This window comes from Ambystoma mexicanum, chromosome 1q (genome assembly GCF_040938575.1).
Source record: "Ambystoma mexicanum isolate Mex_15411 chromosome 1q, UKY_AmexF1_1, whole genome shotgun sequence".
NCBI lineage: Eukaryota > Metazoa > Chordata > Amphibia > Caudata > Ambystomatidae > Ambystoma > Ambystoma mexicanum.
The window spans coordinates 146,606,573-146,620,319 of record NC_090922.1 but is presented as its reverse complement, the minus strand read 5'-3'; the positions used below and the strand labels follow the sequence as shown (position 1 = coordinate 146,620,319).

The window sequence follows — 13,747 nt, the reverse complement described above, 5'->3', positions numbered from 1 at the left end:
GCTAGCAGTGGGCAAGTGCAAGGATAAGTGCTGACACCAGGTGTCAAGTGCTGGTAGTGGGACTGTAGGGATACAGAAACAGTCCCCAAGGGCGCGGGTTGCCAGGAGGGCAGTGCAGGGGTTTGACTGTCAGGGGAGGGGACCTGTGTGCGAGATCAGAAGGTGACCAGGTAACCAGTGCAAATTCAGTGTCAGCCAGGAAGTCAGCAAGGGAGAGGGGGAGAAAAAGCAGAAGCAAAGAGAAAGGTTTTGAGGTGCATCCGGAACCGAAGATGATTCTCCTCAAGTTTCAGGGAGGCTGTTCCAAAGGGAGGCCCCAGCTGAAGAAAGAGATCTACCACCAACTCGTTGCTTGGAGAAGCGACTGATCCTGAGGGAGTTTGAGGTAGATGAGCGAAGAGCTTGAGAAGGAAGGTATTTGGGGAGAGAGAGTTGAAGGTATTGAGGACCCATGCCCCAGAAGGCCTTGTGGATGATGCAAAGGGTTTTGAACGTAATCCTTGCAGCCACTGGGAGCCAGTGCAGGGATTTCAGTCCTGGAGGCCAAGGATAAGTCTCGCAGTCCTGTTCTGGATAAGTTGCAGAGGGCGGAGTGTAGAGGCAGGCAGATTTAGAAAGAGGCTATTGCAATAGTCCAGCCTAGAGAGAACCAGAGCTCTGGAGACCGTGTGCTTCTGGGGGAAGGAGATGAAAGGAAGAATACCTCAGAGGAGGTGCAGCTGGTAGTGTGACTTCTTAGACATGTCAGAGATGTGAGGAGAGAAGGAGAGTGTAGAGTCGAAGATGACCCAGAGGTTTTTAGCCTTACAGGTGGGAACAGGAAGAGGGCCAAGGGAGGCCCTCCTCCTGTTCCCACGTTGTTTGCGTTGTTTGCACTTGCATGATCTGAATGACACAAGACTTAGTAAGATCGTTTGCCTTGTCCTCCCTCTGTCTTACCCCCCTGTCTTGTCATGCCTTGAAAGACTTGTGTACAGGCGCGTCATAATTGACTTATCATATAATTTCATATTGTAGTGCACCTCTTAGCTCCTCCTCAACCATTTCCTTTTCTTGTCCCTACTCCCACGAGTTAATTCCCCTCTTGTGTCCCAGTTCTTAAAGGGGCAGTGCTGGAGGTCTGCCCTCACCACACATCTGTGCTGCCAATCTTCTTTAGATCTACATGGCACCTTCTCATGTTAAATAATGAGGTCAGGATGACATCATATCGACGTGAACAGTAGCTACTATAGTGAAACTGAAACACAAGTCATGGCATTCGCCATACATACTGGGGGGGAACGAAAAAAGCAATGTAACATATTAGGCAGGACCATGAATTTGTGGCTGATGAGGTCAGGCAGGGTTGAGAGTGGCATAAAGAACAGAATGTGAAGGAGAAACACCAGCAATGGGCAGATAAAGAGGCAGAGACTGAAGCAAGCCAAGACAAAGAACGAACGGGCGAGTGATAATCAGCGATCCAACAGAGCGGCATATTAAGGTAAAGTGTATGGGAGGAAGGCAGTGGAGATCTCTGGCAGAAGGGGGGAACCATGTGGGCGGGGGAGCAAGAAGGTGGAGGTAAGAGAAGCAGGTGCATTATCCGGGGTGGTAGGATAGTGGGCTGGCAGGAAGGAACACTGTAGTGTACAGCGTACAGGGAAATAGAGGTGTGCGAGTAATAGAGGCAAGGGTGCAATTTCCCGTGACAGCGTCTTAATTTTTGACCTGATGATTGAACTATATCATAAATAACCAGAATGTTCTGGAACATGATGCAATGGCTTCCTTATGAACAGAGTTCTGGGGATTAGACTTTGGTGTTGACATCATTATTTTAATTTAGGTTTGAAAACTGCAATTGAGAAACAAAATGAAACGCAGACTGAAATTCAGTCTATAGTGACACACGCCCTTCATATTTTACATTAATATTGGCCGACCATTTATTTACAAATGTTTCCCCTCATGAACTCATGAAAACCATTAGATAATATTTTGTTATGCAGTATTTGTAAAGTAATTAACTACCATTGGTATGGACGGTCTCTAAGGGTTGAAGTTTGTCTGGAAATTAATTTGTGTTCTGGATCTACTTTTGTTCTGATTATGTAAGGCAATGATGGACTACGGTCTGACATTGTATTACATGTATGTTCTTTTCTTGTTTTCCCCAGTATCACAACACACACATGCTGTGTTCACTCCAGGAGGCAAAGTCTGCTTTATTTCTCTTGCCCCTTCACTCTGCCGCATATCGCGGCAAAATACCGGCGCATGCGCTCGCTCGCGCTCCTCATTGGTCCTCGCCGTGTGACGTGGCTCCGTCCTATCCAATTAACTGTGTCCTCTCTGGACACAGCATCTTCCCCTCGTGGGCAACAACTGCAATCTACTCACAGTTCGTGTTATATTAATTCTATCAGCCGCACTGGCCTCCTGATACACTGATGAGGTCTGGTGGACGTCTCTAGCTCTGGACCAGTGTATATGACCCTTGAATTCTCCCCTCTCGAATCCTCCTCCTCTTCTTCAAACTCGCTCTTTTCTCCATTATGTTATTCCTCACCTTCACGATACAGCTTCAACTGTGATATGTTTTATGTAATCACCCGTCCTGGAGATCGAGCGGTGACCATTGACCCTTTGATCAGAGATATCACCAGTTGTGCAGGATCAAAATTGGATTCACACTTTATCTCCTGCCTGTAGCCTGAATGTTCTTGCCCCTCCCCTCTCATCTGTGTATGCCTTAATTTCTTGTTGTTTGACAGCGTCTTCTCTCTGCATGGCTGGCAGGTCATTTTCCCAAGCCTCCTCCCTGTTGCAAAGCCTGCTTTTCACCTTTCGCTGGAACACGAGCTCGGAAGGTCATTTTCCTGTCGTTCCATGTGGTGAATTTCTATAGTCTCTGAGAATGCTGCATAATGCTTGTTTCAGTGACACCTTGCTCAGTTCATTTTGCTAAAGTACTTTCTTAAGCAAAACAAGCAAGCAAAACAAAATGGCTGGAAGGTTTAGAATAAATCTTAACCTCTGTAATTGCTCTGGGTAACACTCCAGAACATTCTTCTTCGCCTGCCAAGCCATTACAGATAGGGGAAGACAATATGCAAATCAGGCATGGTCCCATCCCCAAAGGGAAAGTCCAGCCCAAACTGTAGGGTCACATGCCTACTGCACAAGACCACAAGAATTCCCAAACATGTTTCAGCCTCATGGGCCTCATCAGTGAGAAGTCGCTTGGGTCTCTGTGCCCAGGAGGAAGTGGACCCACTTCTGGGCAAACCCATCCCACTCGGGGGGACTAAAGCAAAACAAAAGAGGTGGTTTCAGTTTGCCTTCCTAAGTGAGAGAGGGTATGCACAGACATGGGTCCCTTGCTCGCTGGGCCATAGGGAACCAAGCTGCACCTCACTGAGGAGGCCCAACAAGGCCGAAACATGTTGGGGTTGCTCCTGTTTCCATGCAGCGAGGATCTGGACTAGCAGTTTGTGCAGGGCTGCTTCCATTGGTGGCAGTACCTGACTGATTTGCATATGGCTGCACCCCTTTTGCATTGGCGCAGACAGGCCAGAAAAACAGTGGTGTGGAAGATTGCCCAGAGCAATGCCCGTGGTTCAGATTAATTCAAAACCTTCCACTCATCACTTTTTTGGTTTCAGTTGGTCTCCCTAAGTGAGAGAGGGTATGCCCAGACATGGGTCCCTTGCTCGCTGCGCCATAGGGAACCAAGCTGCATCTCACTGAGGAGGCCAAATAAGGCCGAAACATGTCTGCTTGTGTCTCCGTGCAGCGGTGGCCTTGCCCAGCAGTTCGAGCAGGGCTGCTCCCTTTGGTGTCAGTACCTGACTGATTTGCATATGGCTGGACCCCTTTTGCAATGGCGCAGACGGGCTAAAAAACAGTGGTATGGAAGGTTTCCCAGAGCAATGCCAGTGGTTCAGATTAGTTCAAAACTTTCCAGCCATCACTTTTTTGGTTTCAGTGTGTCTCCCTAAGTGAGAGAGGGTATGCCCAAACGTAGGTCCCTTGCTCGCTGTGCCACAGGGAACCAAGCTGCACCTCAATGAGGAGGCCCAACAAGGCCAAAACATGTCTGGGGTTGCTTGTGTTTCCGTGCAGCGGGTACCTGGCCTAGCAGTTCCAGCAGGGCTGCTCCCATTGGTGGCAGTACGTATCTGATTTGCATATGGGTGGACCCCTTTTGCAATGTCACAGACGGGCTAAAAAACAGTGGTGTGGAAGGTTGCTCAGAGCAATGCCAGTGGTTCAGATTAATTCCAAACCTTACCCCCATCACTTCTTTGTTTGTATTTTCTTAAGACTTCCCTTAAACTTGTCCAGCATCCCATTGACCCGGTGCCAAAGTCGTGTTATTTTCCTGTGGGAAATGCCCATGTAGTTTATGCTTCTTGCAAATTCCCAACTGCAGAATGGCGGTCCATAATTTTACTTGAGCACTTCGGGAATGCCCCATGCGGAAAATACATTGTCTGGCTGAGGGATGATGGCACTGGCCACTGTGTACGTGATCATCAGCACGAGAGGGAACCGAGAGAATTCATCCATCACAACCATCCAATATTTGCCACATCCAAATGGTCCAAAGAAATCCATTGCCACATGAGTCCACAGGGTGTCCGGCATTTCTGACATCCGGAGTGGTTCTGGGTGGTTGGGTTTGTCGATGCACTGGCACACGTGACACCTCTGTACTGTGTCCTCTACCATTGCATCAATAACTGGAAACCACATGGTGTCCCTTATCTGTCGCTTGGTGGCAACCATGCCTCGATGAACTTTGTGTGCTAGATGCACCACTTGCTGTCGTAGATCTGTCAGTATGACCATGCAACTTCCACACATTATGATGTCCTCAGCAGTCATTGACAGCTCCTTCTTCATGTTTCTAAATGCCTGCATTTTCTGCTTGCTCACCCCTCTATTCTCTGCGTCCAACTCTGGGAATTTATGAGCCCTCGTATTTTCTGTAGTGTTCTATCCCTGAGGGTGTGCTCCTGTACAATTCTTGTCGTGAGATTCTTCGTTGGCCCTTGCTGAGTGAGAAAGTTGATGTACTCTTCTGCTATCAATGACTCACTCTTATGTTTCAGGAGGGGGTGACATGACATGAAGTAGGCTGGGTTGTATTCTTTCCCTGGTTTGTGGATTACTGAGAAATTAAGTTCTGCAGTCGTAATGCCCACCGCCCAATTCTAGGCGGTATCTTGCATCTGGGATTTCCGTATATAGTGGTTAGCGCTTGATGATCTGTGACAATCGCAAACCTTTTTCCTAACAGGAACATCTGAAAGAGTTCACATGCCCAGACCACCGCAAGTCCTTCCTTTTCTAGCTGTGAATATCGTTGCTCCACTTCCGAAAGACCCTTGGAGACATATACAATGACCACTCTTGGACTTTCTCTCCCTGGCATGTGGTGAGCCAGAATGGCGCCCAGACCCACTGGGCTAACATCCGCCGCCACCTCGGTGTAGTTGGTCATATAGAAGCAGGCCATGCATTCTGCGGACACAGCGCTGTGCTTGATGTGTGTGAATGCCTCTGCACAGTGACGGTGCCACTGGAATTTGCTGCCTTGTTTGGGGATCTCCCTCAAGGGGCACTGATAGTGGCAAAGTCCTACAGGTATCAGCTGCAATATCTGGTCATGCCCAAGAATGACTGCACCTTGCTTACGTCCTGTGGGGGCGAGATGTGAGTGATGGCCTCTACTTTTCCCGGGTCAGGGCTCATCCCTTTTGGCGAGAAAACATTTCCAAAGAATTTGAGGTTCCTTTTGTGAAATGCGCACTTTTCTGGGTTAGGGTGAGTCCTGCATGAGATAGTGCTACACACACTTCATGAAGAGCTCGGTCATGTTGCTCTATGTCCTTCCTGAAGATCAAGATATCATCACTATAATTAAACCTGTTTTTTAAATGGCGAATCACTCTCCTGATGCCCTCCTGAAAGATTTCTGCTGCTGAAGGAATACCAAAATGAAGCCTTTTATAGCGAAACGACCCTTCATGAGTGGCAAATGTCGTTATGTACCGTGAGTGTTCATCAAGTTGGATCTGATGGTATCCTTTGTATAGGTCCAATTTGGTGAAAATCGTGGCTCTGTTGAACAGGCTAATAATGTCATCCAGGCGCATGCTGGGATGTCATTCACGACCAATGGCTTTGTTTGCTTGTCTCACATCTAAACATAGTCAAATTTTGTCAAAGAATCCTTCTTTGGGAACCACCACCAGACGCGAAATCCATGGAGTGGGACCACTCGCTGGTTCTATTATATCCTCATTTAACAGACATCTGATCTCCTTCTCCACCTGTGGTTGTAGGTGTATCGGAATTCTTATGGAATGCTGGGCCACTGGATGACCGACCCGTTGATATGAAGAGTTACTGGCACCATATTCCTCTGAACAATTCTGGAAATCGCTCCATGACTGCCACTTCCTGTCTCATGGAATATGTTACTGCAGTAATTCCCATCTCCACGGCCGTGGGTCGCCCCAGGAGAGTACTTCCTGGTAGTTGTCCCTAAAGGACATGTAACTCTGCCAGGGCGAGTCGCCCTTTGTAATGTAACTCCATGGCAAACTTTCTGTGATTTTGAACAGGTCCCCTTGCGGCCCACTGGAATACCCTTAACGCGGACGGTGTCAACTCATGCGGGTGTGCCATCTTATGCCCGTGGTTATGATTAATTCAAACCCTTCCAGCCATCACCTTTTTGTTCTGCTAAAGTCACCCCGAGTGGGACGGGTATGCCCAGACGTGGGTCTCCAGTCTGCCCGGCCTAGAGACCCAAGCTACTCCTAACTGATGATGCCCAACAAGGCTGAAACATGTCTGGGGATGCTTGTGGTCTCGTGCAGAAGGGATGTGACCTAGCAGCTCGGGCTGGACTGCCCCTTTTAGGGTAGGACCAATCCTGATTTGCATATGGTTTTCCCCCTTCTGTAATGGCTTGGCAGGCTGAAAAACGATGGTCTGGAGGGTTGCCCAGAGCTATGCCCTGTGGTTATGATTAATTCAAAACCTTCCAGCCATCACCTTTTTGTTTTGATTTTCTTAGTATAGGCCCTTTTTCTTTGACTAGACTCCACTAGGACTACACTATTATTATTTGATGGTCGTAGCTTGCTCCCATCTTAGTTTTAGGGTTAGATTAGGGGTTTGTCTCACTCATTGTTACAGTTTAATAAAGCACCCTTGAACTGTGATCACTTGAGCCTGTCTTGCTTTCATACCATGTCTTCCTTACAGTGGGCACTGCTTTGCATACCGAATTTAAAAAACGAAATGCGCTTTAAAATGTGCAGAAATGAAAAACATACTCCTCTGTCTGTTTTGGTGGGAGGTGAAATGCATGACAGGGTCACCTCTGACCCTGTTATGTATTTGCTTTCAAGTGACACAGCAGTGGTATTAACCAATGCTGCTCTATTTGTACTTCTATCCCTCAAAAGGGATAGAAATGCCTTTTTTTATTTTCAGTGCTTTCCACAATGTAAAAGGTGCTCAGTGCTGGGAGCTAGTGACACATTTCTGTCGGGCACAGGCGTGTGACACTAATGTATGCACGGGAGATGGCCAGTGCTTTGTTTGCACTGCTGACCAGCCGCAATTTTAGGTGCAGTCATCTTTGTGAATAAGGTGACGTGCATTTCTAATATTAAAGCAAATAAAAAAAGAAGATCCTCTGTTCTTTTTGTTCTGCTCTAGGTTTTGAGAATCCACCGCCCGCCCCCCGAAGTCTGTAGGCCCAGCAGACAAGAAAAGGGAACAGGCACACTGCTAGCCTGAGAGACGAGAAGTGAGGAGGAGAGGGGGAATGAGCACAAGGCAAATAATTGAGGCGGTGGTAGAGCAAATAAAGAGGATACCAAGGGAGATCAAAGGTGAGAAGACCCTCTGGCGACTCTCTTGGGAATCAGGTCATCCCTGACCATTGAGCAGACAGAGACAGTTGGAGCTTTCAGAAAGTCAGTTTTCCTAAACTAGGTGAATGGAGACACACCTGAGCCCACAAACAAGTCCAAGTGGTAATGAGGGGCTTAGATGTTGGTGAGGGTCTTTGGTCTCACCTGGCGACTCACATTGATCATTCTGCTGCATAAAGCTATTGTGCAATTGCAGGTAGCCATGGAGTCCCAGGAAAAAGAGTTTACTGAGGAGCAGAGAAAACAAGACAAGAATATGTCACCAACTGGAAGGAACCATAAATCGAGAAAGAGATGCAGGGCCACTTAAGCCCCCCAACCCCACTCTGTAAGTGACTGGGATATTGCTGGGATGGATCCCTGGATTGAGATTTGTTGTTGCACCAGGAGATATTTCATTTTGTTCCCAGAGACTATTTGAACTTGTACTTTGCAACCAGAGAATCTTTACATGAATGGCAACCTTGGAGTACTCCTATGCTTTGTTGGCCTTAGTTTAGTTACCTGCAAAGGAAACCACGAAGACTGGCCAAGAAAAAACAGAACCCCTAAGTATTCCTAATTGTTGAACGAAGGAAGCCCTGGTTGAAAGGCAGGTCTTTTGTAGTTGTGTGTACTATTTGAACATGCTGGTGACCATCCTAAATGAATACTTAAGTAAAGGCTATGATTTTGTGTCAATTTGTTGTTTAACACACTTTTTTCTTCATTACACATTGATGGGTTAGAGAAGTAAACAAAAGCAGACATTTAAATTTGACATATGTGTTCATCTAATCATAAAAGGTTTTTACCTTTTCATCCAATGAGTGTCCGTTTGCAAAACAAGGATCATGGCCACTAGAATTCTTTACACAGTTGTGTTGTAATGTGCCAGTGGATTCGCTCCTTCGCCTAAAAATCTGCATAAACAAAACAGGTAAATAACTATGTTAAAAGGTTGACCATAACAAATTCAGAATCAAGCAAACTTAATAGAAAACATGAAAATATCCAGGAGATGGGGCTCATTATATCCTTGCCGGTATCCTGGCAGCAAATTTGCCAGGATACTGGCAAATGGTAATACCGTTACCGGCACTAGGTCCGCGGTATTACTGCCAGATTATGAGTGCTGGTAACAATTGTAAATCCCCATTCCATTCCGGGCCTCCTGGCTATCCGGTTCACTGCAGCTGTGCACAGCAAATTCTGAACATGTAAAGTTACCAATGACTTTATTAGTCTGTCTAAATTCACAGACCCAGTACAAACTATCTTACATAGAGTACTGGAAAGGGTTAATAGTTATCCCTTTTTGTCTGTCCCTCATGGAACATTATTTTGTTCCCCTTTCAATAAGATTTGGCTGGTGGCAGTGGTATCTACCATATGTTTCCTACCGCGGTCTATGTAAATAGCCTTGGTACTGTTTTAGGCTGTGTTAGGCATTGTTAGTAGTCTCGAACTTAAACCCGCTGGACCACATTTACTTTTATTTGGTTCCGGCTGGGTTTATTCACCATTTCTTTTTGTAAAGGTCTTTCTCGTGTTTTACTCTGCGCGCCAAACCGAGTTTGGTTCCTTTGTTCGCCGTCCTTTGGCGGGCTTCTGCACAGAAGCCTTCCTTAGGCGCCTGAGTGTCTGGGGTGGACAGGATGTGAGCGAGGGGTTTTAGGCCCCTTGCAGAGGGTCTCCTTGGAGACCCAAGTCACACTTGTGTTTGATTGGCTAGGTGACTGTTCGGCCAGGACAGCTACCCTGCTGTGTGATTGACAGCCAGGCTGTGTGAATTGGGGAAAACTGCATAAACTGCATAAAACTGGCCTTGTTAGGTGACTAATACATAAAGGGTCATAGCAGCACACCCCTAATAGTCAGTGACTGTACTGTGAGTCACCACTGGATCGAGAGAACCCAAGAGAAGCTGTAGGAAGAGGACTGCTGCAACTACTGGACCTCCCGGTGAAGGGTCCGAATCTCTGAAACTTCAATGCAGGGAAGATCTCCGATTGAGCTGGTGGGACCAACCAGTTCGCCAAACACCAAGCAAGGCCTCCCACTCCTGGCCGAATTTGCTGTGCACAGCTGAAGTGAACCGGATAGCCAGGAGGACCGGACCCTGTTTGGGTTTTAAGGAGTGCACCTTTTATTCGTCGCTTTGCTCTGCTGCTAGTTTCTTCCCTGGGCAGTGCAGGACCCTCCAGTCTTCCTCTGTCTTGTCAGTCTGACATTCGCTTCAGGAACCGTGAGCCTGCAGGACATGCCAGGAACGTCTGCCTCAGTTTGTTCATTCCGTCCGACCGCGGTGAAAGTGTTTGAAATTGTTTGCTAATCTGAGGGCTTGTCCTTCTCTTCTTGTAACTTTTCTTCCGACCAACTTCATTCCAGACTCTTGCCAAAGACTTAACCACAAACTACTCTGAACTGTGTGATACTGAGCATAGGCTTTGAACCATTAACATTGGCCCAGGCCTATTTACTTTAATCCTAGTTGTAGTAAGCCTTTTCTAGATTGCCTGACTATTTACTCATTGGTGCTGATTGGTTTTTGATAACCTTGTCTTTCCCTCCCTTTTTAAATTGCTGGAGTGCCATTTTGCTCACACTTCATTTTGAGCTTAACTTGTCCAGAATTCATTGGGTGGTGTGTAGTGTATTAAGATTGTGATTTTTCTGCTGCTTTACATTAGTGAACTGTTTTACAACTGATGTGTAAATAAATGTATATTCTTTTACTCAGAAACCTTGAGTCAGTGTTTGTTTGAACCATAGCAATTGCTGTCCTTTGTGTAACTTCTGATACTGCGAACTTTACTCTTGAGATAAGTCTGGCTGCTCAGCCATCGCTACAACTTTACTGTGTAGTACAGGCTTGTACCAAAGGTGAATTTCTACTTGCACTTGTAGTCTTAATTGTCAGTGGTGTTCCCAAAGGGTACTTCATATGATTCTGCCTAACGGTCCCCTCCCCTTTGCTACATACTTTAGGGGGATTCCAAAGCATCCCTAACATAATGGCTCGATGGACTCCTACTGTTCAAAAAGGTTATGCAAAATTGCCTCCTGGAAGGCTGCATCAGTCCTTGAACTATGATCAAGCTTGGAAAAAGAGTGAGGTGTGGCCCACATAGCTGCTTTGCAGATTTCCTGCAAGAGGATGATATGATAGGTTATTTTAAGCACGGACCCGGGAATGATACCTGTATTGCTCTGTGTCGGCTTGCTTCCAGGGCAAGCATGTTGCCCGTGAGCTATATCTCTCTGGTATGCTACTGAGCCCGTCTTTGCCCTCAAGAGATGGTCATGAAGCCCTTGATATTGATATTGATCGTTTATTTGTATGGGGCCTATACACAACTTGTTTCAAAGCGCTTCAAGGCAGGGGAGGGAGCAAGTGAAAATATAATAACATTCTTACAAGGCCTTGAGACATTAAGAATGGGAAATTAACTATCGGACTAGGCCTGATGACATTTCAAGAGCTATGACACTGATTAAAGGATGGGAGGGAGGGGGGAGGGAGGAAGGAAGGAGAAGAACAGACAAGCGACTATTGTACTAGGCCTGACGACATTTCTGTTAGTGCAAGGGGAATGACAGTAGGTAAGGGCAAAGGAGGGAGGGACGGGGGAGGAAGGAGTGGAAGCAGAGGAAGCAGACAAGTGGCTATTGCACTAGGCCTGACGATATTTCTAATAGTGCAAGGGGAATGACAATAGGAAGGGAAAGAGGGGGAGGGAAGGGGGGAGGGAAGGTGGGAGGGAGAGGAACAGAACAGCAACTATCATACTAACTAGTCCTGACAACAATTCTGATAGAGCAAGTGCATAGAGTATGGGGGAAGGGAGAGGAGAGAAGGTACAGACAAGGGAGAGGAAGAGAAGGCTGAGGAACAGTGACGAGGTAAAAAATAAGCAAAGCCGGTGCAATACAGTGTTGTAGAGAAACAAACAGATGGAGTGAGCACCGCCAAAATGCAGAGGTCAAAACTGAATATCTTATGTTGCAGTTTTCCCCCAGCAAGTGCAAGTCAAGATTCAACGTCGTTGAAGGGCACAACAAGGATCAGGCCACCAAGATTGCATGAAGTTTCAAAGAAGTCCAGTAAGAGAAGGACGAGAATCAAGATGGGTGAACCAACATGAGTAAAAAATCAATTCAAAGCATCAGCAACAAGGCGCTGATGGTGCCAACATAATGTGGCAATCAGACTCTGACTGCGGGCAGGTTGAGATTGTTGAAGCATAGGAGGAATTGAAGTTAGTGCTGCCTTGAGGGGGGGATAGCTAAATACAAGAGTTAGGCATACAGGCACATACATACACAGGGGGGACAGCAACATACAAAAGTCAGGCATACAGGCACATACATACACAGGGGGGAAGCAACATTCAAGAGTCAGGCATGCAGGCACATACATACGCGGGGGGACAGCAAAGTACAAGAGTCAGTCAGGCATACAGGCACATACATACACGGGGGGGTCAGCAAAGTACAAGAGTCAGGCATACAGGCACATACAGGCACATACATACACGGGGGGACACCGAAATTCAAGAGTCAGGCATGCAGGCACATACATACACATGGGGGACAGCAAAGTACAAGAGTCAGGCATACAGGCACATACATACACAGGGGGGTTCAGCAAAGTACAAGAGTCAGGCATACAAGCACATACATACACAAGGGGACAGCAAAGTACACGAGTCAGGCATACAGGCACATACATGCACATGGGGGACAGCAAAGTACAAGTGTCAGGTATATAGGCACATACATACACAGGGGGACAGCAAAGTACAAGAGTCAGGCATACAGGCACACACATACACAGGGGGGAAATCTAGATAAGGTGAAGTGGGAGGTAAGATGGAGGGGAAAAGGAAGGAAGGGGTAGGTTGTGGAAACTGACCCCCTGACCCAGCCTGGCAGTGGACAGGGAGCAGACAGGGGCCTTTGTTGTGGGCCTTGGTAGGCCTAGGCCTTGAGGTGGGTCTGTTCCCTGAATCTTGTAGGCCTCAATAATGGTAGAAACCAGACACCTTGCCAGTGTGGATTTTGAAGTGTGGTCCCATTTCAAATTTCAGAAATAGCTGAACACTCTTTCAGAGCGCCTTTGTCCCGTCCAAGTAGAATTTTAGAAATATTGGCAGGTCCAAATTGTGCATACAACTCTCAATATCTAAGCTCAGTGCAGGGAAGAACATTTGTAATGAGATTTCCTCTTTGGTGGGGAAAGGAGATGCAACATTTGGTAGGAAACTGGTGCACGTTCAGGTGAAAAATAATGTAAGATTCTCCCGCACTGAGCACTGCTGCTGTGCCGATGCGAGGAACCATGTCCGCATCTTAGAAAGGGATTATCCCGTGACCTATTAGAATTTAATATGAACATAGATATGATTTAATTTGCCCAGAACCTTTTGTTTTGACAAAGGCCCTAGAGAGGCCGAAACACGCATAAACAGCCAATGGGCTCAACGAATCAATAAAATTAATTTGACTGCTACCTAATTGGCAAAGGGAAATCATTTTTTAAGCTAACTGGATTTCGGTGGCAAAACCATGAGAACCCCATGTGTGATGTATAGGGGGAAAAAGAAATCCCAAGAATTATCCATCTGGGTTTTGTAGATCCAGGAGAAGGCAAAAACAGTGGGAACCCGGCATGTGTTTTGTAGATTGCAAGAACAACAAATCAGTGTTAAAAGCGTCCAAACACAATTACTGATTTTATGCAATGCAAAAAGTATTCTCAGGGGATCAAACTCAGGTGCAAAGAGGCAAGACAGCCTTCGGTCAACTGTTCCAATGGT

At 46.6% G+C, this 13,747-nt stretch overlaps 1 protein-coding gene across 1 annotated transcript in view; it reads right to left on the bottom strand.

Moving 5' to 3' along the window:
* Positions 1–13,747, bottom strand: part of LOC138521059 (uncharacterized) — a 512,462-nt gene that overhangs the window by 383,340 nt on the left and 115,375 nt on the right. Inside the window, exon 3 of the mRNA XM_069633584.1 lies at positions 8,741–8,848. Coding sequence (XP_069489685.1) covers positions 8,741–8,848 — 108 coding nt within the window. The remainder of the gene's footprint in view (positions 1–8,740; positions 8,849–13,747) is intronic.